The sequence below is a fragment of the Erythrolamprus reginae genome, unplaced genomic scaffold (assembly GCF_031021105.1).
Source record: "Erythrolamprus reginae isolate rEryReg1 unplaced genomic scaffold, rEryReg1.hap1 H_50, whole genome shotgun sequence".
NCBI classification, from domain to species: Eukaryota; Metazoa; Chordata; class Lepidosauria; order Squamata; family Dipsadidae; genus Erythrolamprus; species Erythrolamprus reginae.
The window spans coordinates 237,873-263,711 of NW_027248507.1; the positions used below are offsets into that span (position 1 = coordinate 237,873).

Here is a 25,839-nt window from a genome sequence, read left to right on the forward strand (position 1 = left end):
CAATTCAACATAGTGACACACCCTCTCTTAATCATACATTTCACTGCCCGCAAGGCCTCCCATTCATTTTGCCATCTCAAAGGAACTGGAATTTTGGGGAAACATCCTACTCACCTGAGAACTTTGGCAATGAGAAGCTGATCTGTATGCATGTACTTCATACAGAGCGACTGATCTGGCACAAAGAATGGGGTGACATATTGAAGGGAAATGTGACCCACAACTGAATCAGACAACCTGTCAAGAAAGAAGACCGTAACATCTTCAAGTGCACTTCAAAAGGTAAAACACACACTTTGAAATGGTGCCTAGGATGCTTGGCTGCATAGCTAGAGGTATAACAAGCAGGAAGAGGGAGATTGTGATCCCGCTGTATAGAGTGCTGGTGAGACCACATTTGGAATACTGTGTTCAGTTCTGGAGACCTCACCTACAAAGAGATATTGACAAAATTGAACGGGTCCAAAGATGGGCTACAAGAATGGTGGAAGGTCTTCAGCATAAAACGTATCAGGAAAGACTTCATGAACTCAATCTGTATAGTCTGGAGGACAGAAGGAAAAGGGGGGACATGATCGAAACATTTAAATATGTTAAAGGGTTAAATAAGGTTCAGGAGGGAAGTGTTTTTGATAGGAAAGTGAACACAAGAACAAGGGGACACAATCTGAAGTTAGTTGGGGTGGAAATCAAAAGCAACATGAGAAAATATTATTTTACTGAAAGAGTAGCAGATCCTTGGAACAAACTTCCAGCAGACGTGGTTGATAAATCCACAGTAACTGAATTTAAACATGCCTGGGATAAACATATATACATCCTAAGATAAAATACAGGAAATAGTATAAGGGCAGACTAGATGGATTATGAGGTCTTTTTCTGCCGTCAGTCTTCTATGTTTCTATATGGCTAAAAAAATTACAAGACCATGGCCATAACCAGAATACAGAAGCCACACTTGTATGGGGGTTGCTATCTATTCAAAGGATGTAAATCTATATTTCTCTAGTTGCTGTGTGGGGTAGAAGGAACAGTGTTTTTTCAAGCACAAATAATTTTCTCCAAAAAGAGATGGTAAATATTTGCCTAATTTAAGGAATATATCTGCATATTAATTATATTGATAAGATTCAAAGAGACACATACATAAACAGGAGGTATACACAGAAGTGAAATAATATCTCTATTTGCTTTTATGATCACGAACAAAACTCACCCCAAAGAAATTCCTGATGCTGTAATGCATTTGACATAGCCTCTGATGAGTTGATCGTTCTGAATGTCATCAAGGGAAGCAATTTCAGGATCTTCAACTTTATGATGGGCTTTAGGATTTATCCTAAAATGAACAGGAAAATGAGTAAAGTGCCTTCTTCCTGCATAGGCAAAATAAATTGGAACGACATATCCCATACTCTTCTCTAAATGCACATTAATAATATAATGGAATTGCACTAGGACTAAGAACAGGTTTTTCTTCTGATGGTAAATGAGGCAGTATTTCCTTACCTGGATGGTCGGAGGGATACTTTCACAGCATTGTCTTCAATGGAAAGTATATAACATCTATATAGAAGAGAGGGGGGAAGTAACTTCAGATGTGATTATGTCAACTAAAAGAAAAAGTTGCTTACACTATACATGTCTTAGATGTATCATGTTGGAGCATCCCAAAACACTGTAGTTATTGAATATTGACATTGGGAGGTATATGGAAGACATGGTTCAGAATAAAGTGACAAAATTATCAAATGTTGTCTAAAGGATCATGCAATGCCTTTACTAAAACTCAAGCTCTAGTATGGATTTGTTTCTTTTCAGGAAATTCAAGGATGATATCAAAACTCGGAAGGGTTTAGATTTGGGGTGGTTGAAGTATCACATTTTCTAATTCAAGCTGTTTTGCCTATTGCAATAATCATCAAAGAACCCCTCTTATATTTCTTAGTATAGCAATAGAATTTAGACTTATATGTATTTAATCGACTTCTATGCCACCCAATCCTAAAGGACTATACCACTTCACAGTGCTTTACAGCCTTCTCTAAGCGGTTTACAGAGAGTAATCATCTTGCCCCCAACAATCTGGCTCCTCATTTTACCAACCTTGGAAGGATGGAAGGCTGAGTCAACATTGAGCCTACTGAGATTCGATCTGCCAAACTGCTGGCAGCCGGTAATTAGCAGAAGCAGCTTGAAGTACTGTACTCTAACCACTGCACCACCAAGAATCCCTAGAAATCCAGCTGGTTGGGACTGTGAAGCGGAATTTTCTTAAGAATGCATCTAAGTTTTGGAAAATGCTTCGAGGAGAGATTTATCTTCTTATTCTTTTACTGAACTTTTCAAAATTAGTTTTTTAAAATATATATTTTTAAAATCAGATGAAATTGATGTTACTATTTTTATTGTCATTCTAATAATTTGTGAATTGATGCTTTCACCCTTCTCTTTTATAGTCATCCACCTTGATGGGGTTTTTTTTTTCCAGTGGAGCACAGGGTGTTTAAAATAAAAGAATTATTTTCTAAAATTATTCCTGAGTAAAGGATCTATCTTGATATAATGGCAAGTCAAAACAAAAGATAATGTTTTCAAAGTAGCTTAAAAAAAGCAATGATCTGAAAAAGAGAATTCAAAATGTAGGTTTGTAACAACTTGGCATCCTTATATTCCATATACACTGCTCAAAAAAATAAAGGTAACATTCAAAAAACACATCCTATTCCCATTGAATACTTTGTTCTGTACAAAGTTGAATGTGCTGATAACATGTGAAATTTATTGTCAAGCAGTATTGCTTCCTAAGCGGACAGTTTGATTTACTTGGAGTTATATTGTGTTGTTTAAATGTTCCCTTTATTTTTTTGAGCAGTATAATCCCCAGGCTTCAAAGACATTGCTGGTTGCATCTATTAAGCTTATAACAGAACGAAAGGCATCAGGTTGGAGAAGACTGCTCTAAGCAACCAGCACACAAAACATCTCAAGGTGAACTGGTTTGGCATTGGTCTATTGCACTGATGTATTTCACAAGCCAAAATGCAATATAAAATTTCCATGCTAAAAATAAGGAATAATCAGAAAATAAGATCATTGTTAAAGAGCATTGCCTTCAGTTATTTAAAGCTTTCGCAGAAGGCTCTTACCTGACAATTTTTCCAACACCGAAGTCTTTAAACGGTTGTTCTGTGTATGAATCATCTAGGTGGAAAAGACTGGCTTTGCCAATCTTCCCAAATGGAAGGATAATATGCACACCAACATGGGGAATCACTCGTTTCACAGCGCCCAGTGCAATTGTTCCTTTCTCCAATGAATGATTGCCTGAGGAAATCCAGATCAGACACTACAGATAACTGTGACTCGGGTACTCAGAGTACATTTTCTTATACCTTTAAGATATTTGAGCTTGCGGATTGCTAGTCTTCATTTTCAAGCATGCCTTAGTTTAGATCAACTCTTAAATACTAAAGGTTTCATCACTCCCAATTATGAGTGCTAGCTAGAAGGTCTACCATAGTGTGCAAAAAGACTTTATGAAACTACTGGTAACAGAAAGAAATATACAATATAATCCTATACATTCTGTAGCACTTATTCCCAATACAGTGTTCCCTTGATTTTTGCGGAAGATGCATTCCAAGACCGCCCGTGAAAGTCGAATTTCCGCGAAGTAGAGATGCGGAAGTAAATACACCATTTTTGGCTATGGACAGTATCCCAAGCCATCCCGTAACACTTTAAACCCCTAAATTACCATTTCCCATTCCCCAAACAACCATTTACTCACCATTATTACTGGTACTCACCATTGAATAAGACACTTAGTGATCCTGATATTTATAAACATAATTATTTATTAAAAATATTTTTTTTTGTTATTTATTTGCAAAAATTATTAGTTTGGCGATGACGTATGATGTCATTGTGCAGGAAAAATGTGGTATAGAAAAAAACCCTGTGAAGTATTTTTTAATTAATATATTTTTAAAACCGTGGTATAGGCTATCGCGAAGTTCAAACCCGCGAAAATCAAGGGAACACTGTAAATGGACTCGGCAGCTTTTTCCTGGCTCCAGACACCATACCTAGTTATTGTAATTTGGAACTATTTATCTGATTTTAATGCACTGATCACTATTTAAGTATACCTGTTAGAGACAGAGCGAGTTTGGTTCCAGAAGTATCACAATCTGTCACTGTTGCCATCAATGCCTGTCCTTTTTTGAAGCATTTCCTGGCATTTTTTATATCCTTTAGAAAAATATAGAGAGAGAGATGACTATCAAAGAGTACTCACAATACTTACAAAAAAATGCCCAGTTTTCAAGCGATAAGCATGTAATTATACAACAAACATGTAATTTTATATATATGGTTAATTCCTGAAAAACATTTTGTGCTATTACAGGAGCTATCATGAGACACAATACTGAAGTTAAACCTAAGCATAGGCTTCAAAGTTTTTCATATGAATAACCAAACAAAAGCTTCAGGTGTCTACTTTGGGTCCTTAATTCTCAAAGAATGGAACAACCCCTTTATAGGAAGACTGTAGGCCATGTAAGAATGCAGAATTCACAGAAGATGGCACAACTAGAGTAGAAACATAAAAAAAACCTGTGGTGACCCAATGGTTAGAATACAGCACTGCAGGCTAACTTACTGCTCACTGCATCAGTTTGATTCTCATTGGCTCAAGGTTGACTCAGCTTTCCATCCTTCTGAGGCTGGTAAAATTAGGACCCAGATTGTTGGGGATAATATATTGTCTCTGTAAACCACTTGGGTGGGTGGGGGTTTGTAAAGCATTATGAAATGGTATATAAGTCTAAGTATGTGTGAATTGATTCAGTGGAGAGGGGTGGTGTCAAAAAAAGTGCATACTGATATTCAACAGTCACCAAATACTTAGATTAACTCCAAAGAGTCATCCATAGGACTAAATTAACTCATGCTGAGTGGTTTGCCCTGCTAATGGGAAAGGGATTTATAAATATAAATTATTTCATATACTTCCTTGGCAAAAGATTCGCTATACTAAATGCTCATTCAAGGTTGATGGAGCAACTCTATGCCTCTAGTGGTGATTTCATTAAATGATAGTACCAAAACCACCATTTAAGTTATGCATATTGTGGGGATTTTATGGAATCTGATTAGATTTTATCAGATTAACATTGCTAACCTCTAAAACTTTTAATAGGACAGAAATAGGAACAGAATTATAATCCGGACATAAAATACCAAGATGTAAGGTTGATGTAAAATATTTTAAAGACATTGTCTCTCGCCAATTGTTAAATTTTCATAGTAGCCTCATAAAATGTGCTTAAGGATATTGAACCTCTTGTTTCTCAGCAATCCCTTACCTTGGGATTCGAAGAAAGCAGCAGCTGCACAACTCTCCCTCGGATGGTGGGAGTGATCTCCACCTCCAGACGTTTCTTAAACTCATTGTACTGAGAAAATATACAATGCACACTTCAATATTTCATTGGAAAAAGACAGATCATTCTTCAATGTAACTTCCAACAACAGGTTCTAAAACTCTTTTGAGAATGTCAGCATTGTCTGCACTTAATCTCATACACATAAGCACATAAAACAAAGTAAAAGGTAAAACTCATAACTCCTAATTCTTCAAAGTAATAATTTTGGAAGAAAAGATTCATTTAAAAAAAAATTAACCATACAATTTATGGTCATTGTATTTTACTCAAAAGTTAAAAAGGAAAAAAAAGGGGGGGGACTCCAGTATACAGATGTTGAAAAATTCTAAATCTCACATTCTTAACATAGCATGTCACTGTCTGCCCAGGTTTCAGTGGTTCTTCTGGACTGTCATCTTCAGCATCCAAGGCTGCTTTGTTTTTCTCTTTCAGGTCACTGATTGTGAGAAAAAGGAAAAGAATTATTATGCCCAGGCATTCTACTTTGGCATTCTGATTTTTCCCTTTTCTGCCAAGTATCTTCTGGTTCAGTGATGGCGAACCTTTTTTTCCTTGGGTGCAGAAAGAGCGTGTCTGCATGCTGTTGCGCATGTGCGAGTACCCACACCCATAATTCAATGCCTCGGGAGGGTGAAAACAGCTTCCCCCATCCCCTTGAGGCCCTCTCGAGGCCAGAAATGGCCTGTTTCACTCTCCCCAGGCTCCAAAGGCTTCCCTGGAGCCAGGGGTGGGTAAAAATACACTCCCCAATCCCCCCGTAGGCTGGCTTCCAGAACCTCTGTGCGAGCCATAAATTAGCTGGCTGGCACACACATACAAGGTGGAGATGAGTTAGGACAATGGCTCTTGTGCCAGCAGATATGAGTCTGCATGCCACCTGTGTCACCCATGCCATAGTTTCACCACCACTGTTCTAGTTCATATTTAGGAACAAGCAGCTGCAAAGCCACATGTGTCTCAAAATCCTAAGACACATGAAGGTAGTCTTCAACTTACAACTCAAAATTTTTGTTAAGATACTTAAGTGAATTTTAGAAACATAGAAACATAGAAGTCTGACAGCAGAAAAAGACCTCATGGTCCATCTAGTCTGCCCTTATACTATATCCTGTATTTTATCTTAACATGGATATATGTTTATCCCATGCATGTTTAAATTCAGTTACTGTGGATTTACCAACCACGTCTGCTGGAAGTTTGTTCCAAGGATCTACTACTCTTTCAGTAAAATAATATTTTCTCATGTTGCTTTTGATCTTTCCCCCAACTAACTTCAGATTGTGTCCCCTTGTTCTTGTGTTCACTTTCCTATTAAAAACACTTCCCTCCTGAACCTTATTTAACCTTTTAACATATTTAAATGTTTCGATCATGTCCCCCCTTTTTCTTCTGTCCTCCAGACTATACAAATTGAGTTCATTAAGTCTTTCCTGATACGTTTTATGCTGAAGACCTTCCACCATTCTTGTAGCCCGTCTTTGGACCCGTTCAATTTTGTCCATATCTTTTTGTAGGTGAGGTCTCCAGAACTGAACACAGTATTCCAAATGTGGTCTCACCAGCACTCTATATAGCGGGATCATAATCTCCCTCTTCCTGCTTGTTATACCTTGCCACATTTTGTTCACTTTCTTGCCACAGTTGCTAAGTGAATCACTGCCGCTGATAAATTGGTAACACGGTTCTTAAGTGAACATGGTTTCTCCACTGATTTTGCTTATGAAAAGGTTGCAAAACGTGATCACGTGACCTTGGTAAACAGCAACAGTCATAAGTATGAACCAAAAGCCAAGCATCTGTTTGATCACGTGATCGTTGGGATGGTACAAAGGTTGTAAGTCTGAAAAATGGTCGTGAGTCACTTTTTTCAGTGCCAATGCAACTTTGAATGGTCACTAAATGAACTGTTGTAAGTCTAGGACTACCTGTATTACAAATTCATTTAATTCTCATCTAACATTCTGTATTATTTAGAAATACTTGTTCAGATTCAAATAGGACAACCGTAATCTATGAATAATGGCTAGAAAGGAAAATTTACAGCGTGGATTATATTTTAAATATGTTCTGAGGCTTCATCTTAATGCCTAAGCTCTGTATTGAAAGATTTCCTTACCTTGGTCGGATACTGAGCTCCAGGAATGTTTGGGTGAAGACAGCGTGGGTGATGGGTAAATATCTGTAAATCAAGAGTATATGGCCATTTGAATATCATTTGGAATTATGAAAAATAGAACAGCAAATGCATTCATGTAATGTAATACACCATCCAATAGTTTTTCACCTGTTAATGTTAGATTAGATTTATCATTTTCATTTCAAGTAAAAGGGAAAATACACCAATTGCAAGGCATAAAAGAAAAATATAAACAACTTAAGAAATTCCTATACTTGTGCCTATCTGAAACACTGATTTTTCTCCAGGAGGAAAACTGTTCTTCAATTATATAAAATTTGTTCATCTCCAATATCTGTCCAACACATTGATAGTCATTCTCCAGGTTGCAGAAACATACATAACGTACATTGTAAGACTGTTCCTGCAGTTTTTTGGCAAGATTTTTGCAAGTAGTTTGCCACTGCCTCTTTCCTAAGTAGGGTTGACAGAGTGTAACTGGTGCAAAATCACCCAGCTGAGGAGGAACTAGAACTCATGTTCTCCCAGTTTCTAGCCTACTACCTTAACTAGTACACCAAATTGGCTCATAGGGCCTTGGATCTCAAAAAAATTCATTACAATACAAACATTTCAGATTTCTTTCTTTGATAAATCTCAAAGTTTTTAACTTAGTTGATACATTTGAAACAATAAAGATATGTTTCTTAAACATTTCTACAATATATAAAGCATAAATATAGAAAAGCACATTTAAATTTAAAAAGCCGACTGAAGCTTTGCAAGTATTGTTCATGGCAATTGATTGTGATCACATTGACAGATTTTCAATACTTATTTCTGCTTGCTCCTAAAAAGACACTCCGACTATGAGTTTATAAACAGCCAAGGAGTTTTCTCTAAACAAAAGGGACCAAGTAATGTTATTATATATAAGATCTGATTCTAATACAGAGAGGAAGGGGGTGGGGGAATCATTGTATGTAACTTCTTTTACCAGGGAATAATTACATGCTGCCTTCCTGACCCTTCTGGGTTGAAATGAGTGGTACTTAAATGGAAATAGAGATTATAGCACTTAAATACTGGGTTAAGCATGAAAAGACTTGGGTTTAAATCCAAACTCATAGTACCTGACTAGGTAACTTTAGTATTTCTACAAGGCTCTGGGTATGTCACATGGCTCTGGTTAATAATTAGGAGACGGACAGGTGTGTATTCCTGAAGGAAAATGGAGGAGATAAGTAATCTAATAAGTAAATTCAACAAGAAAATTTTCTGTAACTATGAGTAAAAATTCAAAACAAAACAGCAAATGCATGAGAAATGCTATGCTTGCTAGCCTATTGAGCAACAATGAAAATAACTGTTAATCACAATACAAGAAATATATGAAATGTTGTCTTACTTGTGACTTTTAACACCTCTGCCCCCAATCACCCGAGCAGTAATCTTCTGTCCAACTTTTAGTAATGATGTTGGAAAAGTGCCTATGGTAACATTATCCAGGATCTGAGATGCATGAATGGAGCCAATCAACTTATCATTAAATCCCACTAAGACATGGGTGGGTTTGACAGACTTCACAATGCCACTGATTATGTCTCCTGAGCTTGGTAACTGTTTGGTTGCAAGTGACGTATCTTCTAGTGTCTCCGATGCATGACGTGATCTGATTATATTCTTCTTCTTCCCCGAACTTTGCAACGCAAGTACCATCCCATGATCAGCAATCTTTATGCTTTTCAGAACCACTTTCACTAACTGTCCAATCTTCAGTTTTTCAGAATCAAATCGGTATGTATCGTTCAAGTGAGAAGCCACAGGGATTGCAATCAGATGACCTGTTCCGAATAAGGAAACAACTGCATGCTCTGTAGCTACGTGCTGTACAATAGCCTCATGCTGAGAATTCAGGATTAACTGGAATATATAGAAGTTGCAATCAGAAAACCAAAGAAAAGTCTGTTAATACATGTAATATATTTGCTTTGCTCTGTTTCAAGCTTATGTTTTATCCTTCTTTTAAAAAGATTCGGGAATGTCACAACTTTGTAGTGATTTCTGGGAATTTAACACGTGAAACTTTTAGACTGTTAAAAAGATCCAACAAACATTAAAAATAATAATCTTTAATGTTTTGCGGATCTTTTTCTGTAGCCTAAGTTTCAAATGTTATATGCTACAAAGTCCTAACAAATTCACAGATACAATTAAAAAGTCATATCTTCTCCAAGACTCACAACAAATGATTGAGGTTTTAATGAAGGGGTGCTCTTAATATATTTACAGGTATGCATCTATGTTGGATTTATTCTAACATGTGCCAAAAGGTTATGTGAAATACTATAACTTAAATCAATCACTACTTTTAAGTCCCTCTATGACAGTGGTTCTCAACCTGCAGGTTGGGATCCCTTGGGGGTGGGGGTCAAATGACCGTTCCACAGGGGTCACTTAAGACCATGGGAAAAGACAAATTTCCCAAGGTGTTGGGAACTAAAGCTTCTATTCTGGCACCTTGGAACATATTTTTACAATCCGACCAATCAGGTATTTATAGTGGGGGTGTCCCTATGACCTTCCTGCCAATCAGCTTAAAGCTGTTGGGAGAATTGGCTCTAGACTTATGGTTGGGGGTCACCACAACATGAAGAACTGTATTAAGGGGTCGCAGCATTAGAAAGGTTAAAAATCACTGGAAAAGAACCAATATTTTTTTTATTTTTGCTTGTATCTTATATCTTTTTTAAAGGTATCAATATATAACCTTCCATTGTATAGATTTGTCTATATCTGTAACTGTTAAGAGTAATACATTTTTATGGTTTTATCATTACTCATGCAAGTATCTATTTCAGAGTTAAGTGCCATACAAAAAAGAATAAGAATATCATACCTTCTTGGCTTTGAGAGACAGCAGTTCCTCCCGAAGAGATACATAGATTTTTGATTTCAGAAGATCAACACAGAGAACTACAGCTTTTACCTTTTGACCTTCAAGAACACTTTTGCCTTAAAAGACAAAAATGAAGTTAACCGTTCAGCTAAAGAAAGCAACAATTAATGGTCCCCTAATAAATTAGTTCAATTATAACCTTACTACATAAAGAGCAAGTTCAATTCCCAGTAAATTTAGAAACATACCAGTAAGTAGTTTATTTGCAACAATATAGAAGTGGTTAGCTATTACCTTTTTCAGGATTTTTTTTCTATTTCCTTCTCTATTCATTGGGCTTTTCTGGTGGACTCAGAGTGTTAAATGAGTCCATCCCTGCTTAACTTTTTGAGTTCAGCCAAAATTGGAAAACTGCTGCCATCTAATTGAGCTATAATTTTAGTAGCACAGAGGAGGGAAATCCAACATTCATTGGATCACTTGTATGCTCATTATCTCATTCCTTTTGTTCTGAAAAGATTTATATAGTAATCAGTGATTCATTTCTAGGTAACATACAAGATAGAGGGGATCAAACAAGAGGTGGGGGGATAAATATTGTACCTCCAAGTTGGCTGTGAATGGCTATTACAGTCAAATCAGAAACACATGGACCACTGAAAACTGCTGAACCGTCGGCCTTAACTTCGGTAACTACCAAGTCTAGCTTCTGCCCCACTTTTAATTTGGAGAGTTTCTTAGCCACACTGGAATCATCTGCCGATAAGGAGAAAATGAATTAAATCTTATTTGCAGGTTGGTTTTTCATTCTGAAAGTGTATAAAGTTAATGTACATTTTATCTTCATCTTTCGACAAACTTTTCAAGGTCATAGCAATTAAGTTCTTCTAAAAAAAATTCCTTGCTAATTCTCCCAGAATAAGAAAAATCAGTGTCTTTAACTCCCTACAGTAGTCAGTGGGGCACTTATATGGATAGTATCGTAAGAGATGAAAGGGCAAAGCATTAATACCCAGCGAGGGAGAATGCAAGGTGAAGGCAGCGCCACCTGGTGGATCACAAGTTGCTTAATACTGAGAGATTCATTTTAAGCCCCTTGAAATTTGGCTTTTTTATTTTCTCCAACATACAATAAAAATGATAGATTGTTTCAAAAACAACATCAGTGCTTATTTATCAAACATATACAAATTATTTCTTTTTTACTTTCTTGTCGTCATTCAATGGAGGCTCTTGTATCTCTTTCTATCTCTAGAGGACTCTACAAACTTATCGATATATCTTATATATTCTTAGACCTCTCATATACTTTTTTTCCATCCAATATTAAAACATTACAATAAAATAACCTATACCTTAAATCACTACTCATTAATTCCATATCTTACATATCTGTTAAAGTGATTAATCCTTTTGGCTTCTTGTGTTTAACTTATTATGGAGATAAATGCAAAAGATTAACTGAAATATTTTCTTTTTTTATGATTTGTCAAAATCCATTGTAAATGCAAACAGAAATTGCCAAATTGAATCTCTCTATACAGTGATCCCTCGATCATCGCGAGGGTTCCGTTCCAGGACCCCTCGCGATGATCGATTTTTCGCGAAGTAGCGGTGCGGAAGTAAAAACACCACCTGCGCATGCGCAGATGGTGTTTTTACTTCCACCGCCGCCCGCCCTTTGCCCGCCGTTGCCAGCTCCGCTTCCCATCTGGGAAGCGGAGCTGGGGTGTCCCGAAGCGCGCGCGCGCCGCCCGCCCACCCACGCCGTTGCTGGGGCCGCTTCCCAGCTGGGAAGCGGAGCTGGGGTTTCCCGCGCGCGTGCCGCCCGCCCGCCCACGCCGTTGCTCGCGCCGCCGCTGTCTTACCGGGGCAAGAGGGGGAAGACCCAGGGAAGCCTCTGCCCGGCGGGGAAACTCCACCATCTACGCATGCGTGGAAGGGCACGCATGCGCAGATGGTGGAGTTTACTTCCGGGTTGAAAACTCACGATATAGCGTTTCGCAATACTCGAGATCGCGAAACTCGAGGGATCACTGTATATATAAATGGAGGGACAAAGTAATCAGGCAACCTTTATTTGAAACAAAATCCTGGTTTTTCAATTTGTATTCTTTTTTAAAAAAAATATGTAGGATAGCTTCATAATGCAGCCACTGTAATAGCAAGTGCAGACATAAGACTTTACGTGCTGCCTTTGTATTCCCAAACACTCTTACCTCTGTCACTCATGAAGGTCATAATCTCCTGCAGTTCATTAAAGTATTGTTCCAGTAGGACGAAGCTCTCAGGAACGGACCCCTCAACAGAGCATTCAGACATCTTCAGGGACAGCAAGATGCGCTGCTTCTCCTCATCAACACTGGTCACCATGGCAAGTACAGTCTGACCTACCACAAAATGGTCTTTGGTGTCTGTCACAAACTTGTCACTCATTGCCTACAAGGAGACAGGATACAATTATATCAGCAGCGACCCCAAGGTCTCTAAGAAGACAGCAATACAATCCGAATGGCCGATTAAGGCTAATTTTACTAGTTACTGCAATATTTATTTTTCTCCTACCTGATGCCTTTTGACTTAATTTCTACTCCTCAGTATGTACTAGCATAGCACATGCTTGTTATTATTTTATTTATTTATTTATTTATTTATTTATTTATTTATTGGATTTGTATGCCGCCCCTCTCCGCAGACTCGGGGCGGCTAACAACAGTGATAAAAAACAGCATGTAACAATCCAATACTAAACAACTAAAAAAAACCCTTATTATAAAACCAAACATACATACAAACATACCATGCGTAAATTGTAAGGCCTAGGGGGAAAGAATATCTCAGTTCCCCCATGCCTGATGGCAGAGGTGAGTTTTAAGAAGCTAACGAAAGGCAAAGAGGGTGGGGGCAATTCTAATCTCTGGAGGGATTTGGTTCCAAAGGGTTGGGGCCGCCACAGAGAAGGCTCTTCCCCTGGGTCCCGCCAAACGACATTGTTTAGTTGACGAGACCCGGAAAAGGCCCACCTGGGATTCGTGCAGCAGAAGGCGGTCCCTGAGATAATCTTGCTTTACATTTAATAGATAATCAAAGTTGCATAATTCCAGGCCAAGGTAGGTAATTTTATATACTTTGAAATTTTGGCAATCTTTGTTTTTGGTTCCTGAATGCAAACCTTGCCTGCAGAATTCAAGCTTTGTCTCTACTCATAATTTTTTATTATCAAAGCCATTTGAAATGAAAGTCTCAATTCCGGAAGTTGAATTGACTGTCAAACCAAAAACCCAAAGATGTGGTGGGCTTCCCTTTAACAGATGGGCCTCTGCATAAATGGGAGGTTGGATTTGATGACATCAAGGTCTCTTTCCAGTTCTATGATTTTATGAAGAATAATATGACATAAGACATTTTAACTTACAATTGTATCAACAAATGCACCTGAATAAAGCAATCATTATAATGAAGCCTAAAACGAGTCTTACCGATTTGGGAGCCAGCCCAGTCAAACCATAGGGAAACTCCACAAATACACCATAAGGCATGATGTTTCTCACAAAGCCAGTAAGCAGTAATCCAGGCTGGATATCAGCAAAACTCTTCACTACATGTTCATCCTCCATGGAGGAAATCAATGCTGGCTTTCTACTCAAGAGCTACATAATGAATTAAGGAATTTAAAAAGGAAATTTGGGGACATGTCACATTTTCAGGGAAACACTGTACTAATGTATTAGAAGTTGAAAAGGTGCTATGGTGAAAAGCACTTTTCTGCACTGATCAGTCTTTTTTAACTAGTGTCTTAACTGAACCAGAATTCCCAGTTAGTGTGGTCCATCTGAAGGACAAAAGAGACTGGGGGAGTATGAAATAAATCATGATGCAGACAGCCAATTGAATATAAGTCAGATGCCATGGGAGGAAAAAAAAACACCCGATTATCTCCATCCACTCAGAAGTTTGCCTGGGAATCACAAGGCTTTGGAGGAAACCACTTTAGATACATGTTATTGCACAATATGCAGTGAGAAATTGATTAAATCAAGTCTTGGTAAGAATTAAAAGGATACAATATGACCTCCTTTGTTATGGAGGCATATAATCTTTTGGAGAACATCACCTTCCTTGAGCCAGTGCCACCACAACCTGCTATTGGACACATGATCAGAAAGTTGTGCCATGGGAAGGCAGGCAGAAACATTGTTAGGTAGGATTGCAACTTGCAGACCATCTTCTTTCTTGTTCAGAATTTTTACATCTACAATCTAAAAAGCATAATTTTTAAAAAAATCAAAGGTTTTAAACCATTTTCAGATTGTTGTTATTATTATTTATTAGATTTGTATGCCGCCCCTCTCCACAGACTCGGGGCGGCTCACAACAGTGACAAAAACAATATCTAATAATTAAAATCTAAGATAACAATTATATATTTAAAAATCTAAAAGCAAGGAACCCCAATATAAAAAACATACATACAGTCATATCATGCACTAGAACTACATAGGCAGGGGGAGATGTCTCAGTTCCCCCATGCTTGATGACAGAGGTGGGTTTTAAGGAGTTTACGAAAGGCAAGGAGGGTGGGGGCAATTCTAATCTCCGGGGGGAATTGGTTCCAGAGGGCCGGGGCCGCCACAGAGAAGGCTCTTCCCCTGGGCACCGCCAAACGAGATTGTTTCGTTGACGGGACCCGGAGAAGGCCCCCGCTGGGATTCGTGCGGCAGAAGGCAGTCTCGTAATACATTATCCAGAATCCCAATGGAAATAACCAACAGCTATTTAAAAATAAATATCTAGGAGCAGTAATAATTTTTACTGAATCTCATATTTTATAAGATTAGTTTATCAAGCAGCTCAACATTAGCTAATTGCTATATTTTTACCGAAGCAAAGAGGCATTCTAGCATTTCCTGTATACATGTTTCTTTGCTGGAAATTAAGAAATGAAAATAAGGGAACTGAAAATGGTAAGATACTAGAGCTGTTTGTGTTAATCAAAATCCCACAATCTCTGTTGCTTCCTTACAGGAGAAAAAAAAATTAATCTTTAAAGCGATATGTGGGAAAAGGGATCAAAATTGAATTGTGACAATTCAATGTCACTATTCAAAAATCAATCTCCCTCACCTTTTGATCTTTTGCTCTAGAAAATTAAGAATTTTGTCAGGGATGCTGAAATTGGAAAGGTCCCATGCATATCAGAGGGTGAAAAAAAATCTTGAATTATCCCTGATGACTTTAAAGTTTGCCTCTGGCATGCTTCTCAAGTAAGTGGAAAATAATTATTTTAAAAAATTACCTGTCCAGTTATATATGCTATTTTGGGGTCCTTTAAACCTTCTGTTTTTCCAGCATTCTTTGCAATAGCATCCTCTTCCAATTTGAATGATAGCAACAATCTTTCCTGCTTAGGCTCACATTTTAATACAGTCACCTTGACCACCTGTGATTTTTTTTTTTTTAAAGAGGAAAATTATTATAGTTAAGTATATCCAGATCTACATACTGAGGAGCAAGCATGTATACACAGCACCCACACTGTCTGTAAACCGATCCGCTATGGGGCAGGGTATGAACGAGGACCCTTAGCTTCATCCATTTAGACAGAGAATGAAGAGTAAACAAACTAGACTAAAGAAATACTGCTTCGCTCTCCTATTGCTTTCAGAGAGATATAATTTAAGATGTCATTTTCTGGTTTCTTCTAAGCAAAAAAAATCAGATTCCTGTTTTAATACCACATGCTTAGCTTGGCTAACCAAACCATGGTTATGGGTTATTAACTGTATAACTAATTATGGACAGAGCCATCAAATACCAAGAGATCCAGCATCAACTGATCACCATATGTATAGTCACTACTATATTCCAACTAATACTTTATACATACTAAATGCACAATTGCTATATATTATTCTCTAATAACAGCATTACCTAATTGCTGCTAAGCTCTCTTTTACATCCTATCTCTATTGTATTAGCAACTTCTTTACTTGGAAATTCCCCAACTGTTCTTTGGACTTGTGTAGTTGTATAGATTTTAATTACTATTTAATGTTTTATTTGCACAGCGATACCTAAAAGTGTTACTTTTTTAAAAAAGAAAAATATTCTACATTGCTGTTTAGATTTTAAAATATTATTGCATGCATGTCAAGTCTGTTATATAAACATATTTCAAGGAGCTGTTTTAAGTGCAATAATCAAGAGTACTTTTTTCTTCTATTAAACACTTACCTGGCCTTCATAGAAAGCTTCTTGAGGAGTAGTTAAGGTGAGCAAACCAAGTTCATTAGTGGGTACTATGCCCCTCACATCATTATAGAATTTCACAATGCAGCCAAAATCCTTAACACATGCAACAAAACCATGAGTGATCAGGCCTGGCTTGGCATCTTCAAAACTGTCAAGGACAGGGAGCTTGGAATTAACAAGGGTTCTCTTAAGAGTCAGAACAAGCTTCTTTGTTTCCGGATTGCAGACAAGTACCTGGAAAAGCGAGAGACTGGATTCATGTTTGTTAACAAAAATAGTTTCAAGCAAGGTTATGACTAATTTATGTAATTGGAATTACATGCAGCTGATGGACTCCCTAAATTCAGAAATATCAGTGTCACATTAAAGCTGGAAGAAAACGGGGAAGTAATGTATTTCCTTACATTATCAGAATGAATTCTGAATATAAAAACTGTATTTTTCAGACTATAAGATGCACTGATGGATAATATACACTAAGATTTTGAAGAGGTAAGTAAAAAAAAGGTTTTTTGTCCTCGCTGGCCCCCAACAGCATGCTGCAGGCCTCCCAAACACTCTGCACGCCCCATTTTTTTGCAAAAATGAGTGAAAAACAAGCCTGTTTTTGTGAAAAACGGGGCACACAGAGGATTTGGTAGGTCTGCTTCTGGGGCCTGGGGGAAGGCAAAATTGCCCATTTTTGCAAAAAAGGGAGCATTTTTCACAAAAAGCAGTCTGCAGTCCTCCCAAACCCTCTGTACACCCCATTTTTGTGAAATACGGCACCATTTTTTGCAAAAATGGGACACAGGGGCAAGGTTTCCAGAAGTAAAAAAAAAAGAAAAAGGCTGTATTCATTATATAAGACGCACCGTTATATAAGACGCATAGGGGGGAAAGGTGCATCTTATACTCTGAAAAATACAGTAGATAAATTTTTCTACCTTCAGATAAACTTTTCCCCAGTTGGTACCTTTTGAGATACATTGGAATAATTTTACACTTGCCTACTTAGGAATGACCATCAGTAAAGTCAATAGATTTTAACTGTTCCGGTAATCCTTGAGTTACGATGGACCAGGATTGCCATTGCTAAATGATGCAATCGTAAAGTATTACTCACATGACTGCATCACTTCGAGATAACAAGTCCTAGTTGGCATCATAACCCAAAGATGTGAGGGTTGGTAAGTGTGAGTCCCAGATAAGGAGCGCAGGGCTGTGACAGGGAGATACAAGAGCCCTACCTGGAAGGCTGATTATTCAATTGATTTTGCTTGTGGGAATAACGTGATCCCGGTTCCCTGTAACATCCTCATCATGAGCTAGTTGCACCCCAAGTCCACAGATCACAATCACAGGACCACAGAGAGGCCACGAAGGCCATAATTTTGATTGCCCATTTTTTTCAGCGTGCCATAATTTTGAACAGTCACTGAATGAACGGATGTAAATTGAAGACTACGTGCACAAGATTATGACATCGGTAGTGTGTTAATATTTAACTGATAAGAAGGAAGTGTCAGGATTTATTTTTAATGAAGCTTATATATATTTCAAGATATGAATACAAGACAGAATACATGGCTTATTTTTACTTTAGCCTCAGGTTATGTTAGGCTAAAAGCATAACAATTTGCTTAAAGGTCTCTAGAAAACAACAAGGCTCAGAAAGTTTGCAATTCAGTTGAAAGTTTACCCACATTGTCACAACAGCTTTAATTATAAAGATTATATAGAAACACTAATAAGAGTTAAAATTTAGTTTCTTACATAAAATTTAGTTTCTTACATAAAAATCTAGTTTCTTACATAAAAATCTTACCCGGCATTTAACAGTAATCCCCGTGCTATACTTCTTCTCTGGTTGTTTCAATTTTACATCTGCAAGATGTAAATTGGGGACAAAGCCTTTGATGCTTTCAGTAAACTTCACCTCCATGCCCAATGGCTTCAGAGTCAACACTTTTCCCTAAGAGTTAAAAAATAGACAAATCAAAATCAAGGCACAAACAAACCATTTAAGATGTATTCTTTTTCTTAAGCACGTCAACAATTCATAACTCATCTAGCAGAAATCATAATATTTATATACCTTCTCTAATAGATATATGTAATAAATCATAATGATATTTATAAATCATAATGATATTTATATAGAACAAGATAATACTACTAGAGTTACACAAAGTTTGGATTCAAATACTGTATAGATATCAAAAAATATTAATATTCTTTATAAGTACTTAAATAACATTTCCAATCTGAATTTTGCTTAGTTTTGATAACTGATTCACAGAATATTTATTTATTTATTTATTGGATATATATGCCGCCCCCTGTCCGTGGACTCCGTGGACTATATAAACAAATTTGTTTTCTTATTGAACTTACTTCCAGCACTTGCCCAGGATGTATTTCATGGTATCTCAGAAATGAAGCATTAATAATATGTCTACAAGCATTAAAAGAAAATAATTATCCTTGATGTGAAAAAATAAACAGGTTTAAACAGAAGTTTAAATATTAGCTGATTAAATTTCACAATATGCTGTAGAAAGTTGATATGATTATTTGATCAAAGTGGCTTCAAATTAACTATCTAAATCTACAGAAAATTCATATGACCTTATTCATCTAATAACAGCTGCTTCAGAGCCTAAAATTCCAACCCCAAATAGGTTTCAATTCTCTTTTTCTTTTGCTCTTTGTGCCCTCACCATTGCTTCCTAGAATACGGGAAATTGCATTACTAACTATGACAAGCTTTCAGGAAACCTCTGCAACTATGTCCTATAGTGTGGTGAAAATTATTTATTTATTTATTTTATTATTTATTATTTATTTATTAATCGGATTTATACGCTGCCCCTCTCCGAGAACTCGAGGCAGCTTACAACATATAAAAAAGAAAATGTACACTGAAATCCAATTAATTAAAGTTAAGAATTAAATCTAAAAACCATGCCTCATAGAGGAAAATGCCTAGGTTTCCTGCATTTGGGGGGTAACTTTTAGTGAAAATGCTTCAATTTCCAAAGCAAAACTTCTTTGTGCTTCCTACTATGTGTAAAAACATCATTTGAATTTTTTTAAAAAAAAAAACAGGATTTTTCTCTGAACCTTTTATTATGTGCATTTTTGCACACAAAAATTCAATACAAACAACATGGCTTGCACAATGAAAGAAAAGTCATAAAACATTTTAAGAATTTTTTCTGAAAATGAGTAGCTATAAATATTTTGACATATTCACAGAAATAAGCAATACAACCATCTTTATTCCAAGTGTTATACTAATAAATTGCTTACAGGTCACATACTTTTTCTCACATAAAATAGCAAAAGTGGGATATTTGTATCAAAATAAAGAAACACAGTAGCTTGTGAATCATTTTGATAGTCTTTTTCAGCATTCTACCAAACTGGTGGTTCCTGAATTAAAATACAAAGGTTCAAATACATAAAATAGATGTTAAAATACAATGGGGGATCACCACTCAAGGGAACTGAAATGTATCAGATGAGTTCCTCCTGCCTTGGGCAGTGTCAGAAATGGACAGGCGTTTAGACTATGTTCAGAACTTTAAAAATTGATCCATACAAACAAAATACATGAAATGAGACAAGAACCTTACTGTTTGAGAGACACCACAACCATGTCATCTATCAAGCTGTAGTCAATAATTCGGCATGTGTGTTTACTTCCAGGCTTAAACACTTCAGTTTTGAAAGAATTCGACGTATTTGGAAGATACTTTATCTATAAACATATTATAAAGGTTGGGTCAATTTATTGTGTACTGTATATATATGCTATAACACAAAAAGAAATGATGTCTTAGATGCTTGGCCAGATTCAAAAACTCCATATACTTTAAGTCAACAAATATTCTTAAAGATTGTGGAATAAAGTGAACAACAAAACACAATAAAAACTTTATAAAGCACGTGACAATAATATTTATTCCATATTAAAATTTCCCTCTCTAAATAGGATGTACTTAAAATGCAACAGAAGAGAAAATGTTTGTGTGATGCTGAAAAAATAATAAGGGCACGAAGCCTCTGGGAGGATCAGAAGACTATGGTGAAGGATATACCTATAAAAGGACATGCTCACCTTTTATTAAAAGATAGCCTCATCACCAATGGGGTTTTCATTCCCTCCAAGGAAAAAAATCACTCTCATTGCAATAGTCTCTCCATTGCTTTGTACATGCACAGTAACAATAATATTAAGGGACCAAAGTGTAGAAACATAAAAATGTTCATAGGTATGCAGAATTCTTGTTCTGTTTGACAACTGTGGAAACATGATATCTGAACAAGCCACAGATAACAGAACCATTGTGGAATGTTTACAGTCATCATTATCCATTTCTTAAATCTATATCCCATCTTTTCTCAAGAAGAGTGATGGAGAACCTATGGCAGGGGTGCCACAGGTGGCACACGGAGCCATATCTTCTGGCACATGAACCGTTGCCCTAGCTTAGTTCCTACGTGCATGTGGGTGTTGGCCAGATGATTTTTGGCTAACACAGAGACTCTGGGAGGGAGTTTTGGGCTTCCAGAGAGTGTTCGGAAACTTCAGATTGTGCAGAATGCAGCTGCGAGAGCAATCATGGGCTTCCCTAAATATGCCCATGTCACACCAACACTCCTTCGTCTGCATTGGTTGCCGGTCAGTTTCCGGTCACAATTCAAAGTGTTGGTTATGACCTATAAAGCCCTTCATGGCACCGGGCCAGTTTATCTCAGGGACCGCCTTCTGCCGCACGAATCCCAGCGACCAATTAGGTCCCATAGAGTGGGCCTTCTCCAGGTCCCGTCAACTAAACAATGTCGTTTGGTGGGACCCAGGGGAAGAGCCTTCTCTGTGGCGGCCCCGGCCCTCTGGAACCAACCCCCCCCCCAGAGGTTAGAATAGCCCCCACCCTTCTTGCCTTTTGTAAGCTTCTTAAAACCCACCTCTGTCATCAGGCATGGGGAAACTGAGATATTCTTTCCCCCTAGGCTTCTACAATTTATGCATGGTATGCTTGTATGTATGATTGGTTTTAAAATAAGGGTTTTTAGCTGCTTTAGTATTGGATTGTCGCATGTTGTTTTTACCACTGTTGTTAGCCGCCCCGAGTCTACGGAGAGGGGCGGCATACAAATCCAATAAATAAAATAAATGAATGAATGAATGAATGAATGAATGAATGAATGAATGAATGAATAGGCGAGGCTGTTTTAACCTTCCCTCAGCTCCAGGGAAGACTTTGGAGCTTGGGGAGAGTGAAACACGAGCCTACGGGGCACATTAGATGTTGGGAAACAGGCCTTTTCTGGCCTCCAGGGGATGGTAGAAGTAGTTTTTGCCCTCCCCAGGCATTGAATTATGGGTGTGGGCACCATAGCGCATGCCCATGCTCTTTCAGCACCTGAGGAAAAAAAGATTCGCCATCACTGCTCTAGAAGGTTTGAGATGATTTACATGGCAGCAAATCAGGGATGAAATTCAAAATCCCCATTCCTTCCCCACTCCTGGAGAAGGATATTGCAAAACCTCCATTCCCACCCCTGGGGCCAGCTAGAGGTGGTATTTTCCCATTCTCCGAAATACTCAAAAATTCCACTACTGGTTCTCCAAAACCTGTCAGAACCAGCTGAATTTCACCCCTGGCAGGGGTGAAAAAATACAAATTGAATCTACCATCATGTTACTTACATGTGAAAAAGCATGACTGCCATCATCCAGCATGAAAACAGCACCAATGTTTTTAAGAAATATCTCTACTTTTGATTCCGCTACTACCGTGCCAATCCGATCATTGGAAAGTTGGCCAAGCTGGTTGCCAGGCTGAAGGAAAACTGGGCGCAAAGAAAGACGAATTGCCTTGGAGGCAGGATTATTTGAAAGAATACAGGCTTTCACCTGGAAAGAGGAAAAGCGGAATAAAGTATTTTAATCCTATATCGGTTTGGGGGGGGGGGGGGAGAGAGAGAGAAATAGACACACACACACACACACACAAACACATTACACACTGCCAGAAGGTATTAAAGACAGTAAAAGTCTTGACCCAAGTGACACAGAAGTATTAACTATTTCTAAGACATTTATAAATTTGTTAAGACTAGCTTGGTAGTCTACAAACCAAGTATTAACCAACCCTATGCCCACTGAGTTTCTATGCTTATACAAGGATGGATAAATGCTGTCACTTTTTAAGATCATTAAGAATATCACTTTTACCTTTTAAAAAATTCTAGAATCTAGGAATATGAAGAACTACTATTTAGCAAGGCACTAATTCATTTACATTTTCATCATAGTTTAAACATAGTTTCTTACCCACTTACCATCTGATTTGGTGAGAAATGTTCTGTTTTTAGATAATTTGTGTGCATGAAATCCACAATTCCAGTAAAGGAAGAAAGAAAACATAGAGAAATTCCAGAAGAAGTCACCTGGAAAAAATGTAAAAGGAACAAACATTCCTCTTTAGGATGGATTTCCTTTACAAAAACTGGAGGAAAAATAAGACTTAACAAAACTTTCAAAGTATTTATTTTGACATTTTAGAATGTTTATATATTTGGTTATATTAATTATTTTCTACTATGTTTGAATTTGGCATGTATGCATATTTGCCAACAAAAATATTTTATTTTGTAATTATCCTTATGTTATAATGGGATTTAAATGGGAAAAGGATCAATTGGTGTATAAGATAATACAACGGAAGACCTTCATGTCCATAGATGCCATCTGCTCTTTCAACAAGAGTTGTGAGTCCAGGACCAACTGCAAACTGTAACCTAGTTCCTTCTAGAACTAAAATTGAAAAATCCCAAGACACATGGTCCATGGCCTCCCAGCCATTCAGACTAGCTAGGATTGACTCTAAGTTTGCTCTTCTCATCTAGATCCCAACATCCAGATAATCTTTGACATATTTACTTAGTAGGCCTGGGTCAAGATATTTAATTATATCAGTAGATCCTTAAAGCCTTGATGAGGCATGAGCTTGTCCAATAGTTTTAAGTAGATATTAAATAGGAATGCTGAGAGGATCAAGTCTTGTGGAAGTCTAGAGTACAGGCAGCTTAGTTTCAATCACTCCTCCTTTACCAACAGCTAATGCAACTGGGCTTTGGGAAAAGAGGAGAATCAGCATTCTGGCTACCCTTGATTCTGGGAAGCAAATGAAAACCCACCCTCACTTTGAAGAAAAATATAGAAGTGGTGCATAACAAATTTAAATAGGAGGGCTTATAAAATTCAGTATCTGCCTACATACTTTCCTCATTTTGAATCTGGAAGAATGATGGCGAACCTGTGACATGCAGAGCCCTCTCTAAGGGCACACTAGACGTCGCCCCAGTCCAGCTCCACTGCGCATGCAGACGCATCTCCCACTGGCCATCTGATCTTCGACTCTCTGCTGCGCATGGGTGGGGCGCATGCGCAGGATGCATGTGCAGGGTGAGCTCGCATTGAATTTTGGGGCCTTGCATGGTACCCCAAAATGCAATGCGAATTCACCCTGCACATGCATCCTGCCCCCTGCGCATGCGCCCCACGCATGCGCAGCAGAGATTCGAAGACTAGTGGCCGGTGGGAGATGCGTGTGCATGCGTATGGATCTCCCACTGTTTTGTGCTCATTTTGGTTTCCAGGTTGATGCAGGAAGCCTTCTAGGCCCAAAATGGGTCACTGGTTCTTTTCTTCAAAATGGATTAACTATGCCCAGTATAAAAAATATATATATGTAGATAGATAGATAGATAGATAGATAGATAGATAGATAGATAGATAGATAGATAGATGATAGATAGATAGATAGATAGATAGATAGATAGATAGATAGATAGATAGATAGAATATATATATATATTGTATCTATGCCTGCAGACAATAGAGAAATGATTTTACCTCCTGAACCTGGGCTTTCACCACTAGCCCAGGTAGCAAGTTGGCGAGTGACCAGTTTTGGTTTTCTGTGGCAATGGCTGAAGCAACCTCAGACTGATCGATGGATATGCGGATTATTCTTCCACCATTTTTTACTTCTTCAATAAGGCAATTCAGGAATTGCCCTATCATCAGTTCAGTCCCTATAAATCCAACATGCACAACATAATCTCTCTTCAGTAATTATTTGCTATAATGTTTCTGTTTTATCATACTTTTCAGCACTTGCTATTTCATTGATTTACCAATTTCATCTCAAGTGATTGATTAACTAACCAAAAAACAAACAAGCTTCCCATTTAAAAAGCTAGAAAGGTTGGTCAAATATGGAAAATAGCTATTGTACATTGATTTAAATACACACTTACACAGACACATACATTATTCATTTAAGCTTTCATAATCCTTAGACTCACCTACTCCCCCCCCCCTCAATGCTATACTCAAACCACTATAAAAAGTTTTACCTTTGTTGAATGATTGCAGATAGCCCTGGGCTTTCTGCCGAGGAAGAAATGCTTTTGTTCCAGAAACACCTATATCAATAAGGTAACCATGGTCTTCTATACTAGATATGCATCCAGAGAGTAGCTGTTGAAAGAAAAAAGATGTTGAATTAAATATATAGCGAGAATTATTCATACTGTTCTTTGTTCCCTACCTTTCCTCATTTACTAAGTTTCACTGATAAGAAAAAAAGCCATTGACTTTCATAAGAACTTCATGGCTAATTGCCCAAATCTTAATGGAGTTTTTAAAAAATTGTCATTATATTGTACAACACAATGACCACATCTAGCAACAAAAACGTGTGTGTGTGTCTCACTCTACCTACCTACTTACCTACCTACACCCAAGAAGATATATTCATACACATATATGTATCACTCCCATGATGTTCATCTCCAGAGCTAGCCTTTTTTATAATTTATAATTTCACTTGTGTTTTTCTCAGAAGCCACATACTTCCCACACAGTAGTGAATGCAGCTACAGATAATCCTCAATTTACAATCTTTTAAAGTTGTTACAATGGCCTTAGGATGGGTACTTTAGTATACCCATTTAAGAACTGCAGTGATTCTTTTAACACTATGGCAAGAAATGTCATAAAATAGGGCAAAACTCACTTAATAAATGTCTCATTTAGCAACAGAAATTTGGGG

The 25,839-nt window shown here is 37.5% G+C and overlaps 1 protein-coding gene across 1 annotated transcript in view; it reads right to left on the reverse strand.

The window, feature by feature from the left end:
- The window catches only part of LOC139155745 (protein RRP5 homolog), a 40,610-nt gene that overhangs the window by 8,868 nt on the left and 5,903 nt on the right, over window positions 1–25,839 (reverse strand). The window contains 23 exon segments of the mRNA XM_070731019.1: window positions 115–237; window positions 1,217–1,339; window positions 1,510–1,566; window positions 3,150–3,327; window positions 4,155–4,257; window positions 5,376–5,465; window positions 5,793–5,892; window positions 7,573–7,635; window positions 8,981–9,495; window positions 10,472–10,587; window positions 11,075–11,227; window positions 12,691–12,910; window positions 13,951–14,121; window positions 14,536–14,730; window positions 15,768–15,911; window positions 16,706–16,957; window positions 18,531–18,677; window positions 19,100–19,160; window positions 20,344–20,468; window positions 22,425–22,631; window positions 23,060–23,167; window positions 24,636–24,817; window positions 25,142–25,265. Coding sequence (XP_070587120.1) covers window positions 115–237; window positions 1,217–1,339; window positions 1,510–1,566; window positions 3,150–3,327; window positions 4,155–4,257; window positions 5,376–5,465; window positions 5,793–5,892; window positions 7,573–7,635; window positions 8,981–9,495; window positions 10,472–10,587; window positions 11,075–11,227; window positions 12,691–12,910; window positions 13,951–14,121; window positions 14,536–14,730; window positions 15,768–15,911; window positions 16,706–16,957; window positions 18,531–18,677; window positions 19,100–19,160; window positions 20,344–20,468; window positions 22,425–22,631; window positions 23,060–23,167; window positions 24,636–24,817; window positions 25,142–25,265 — 3,557 coding nt within the window.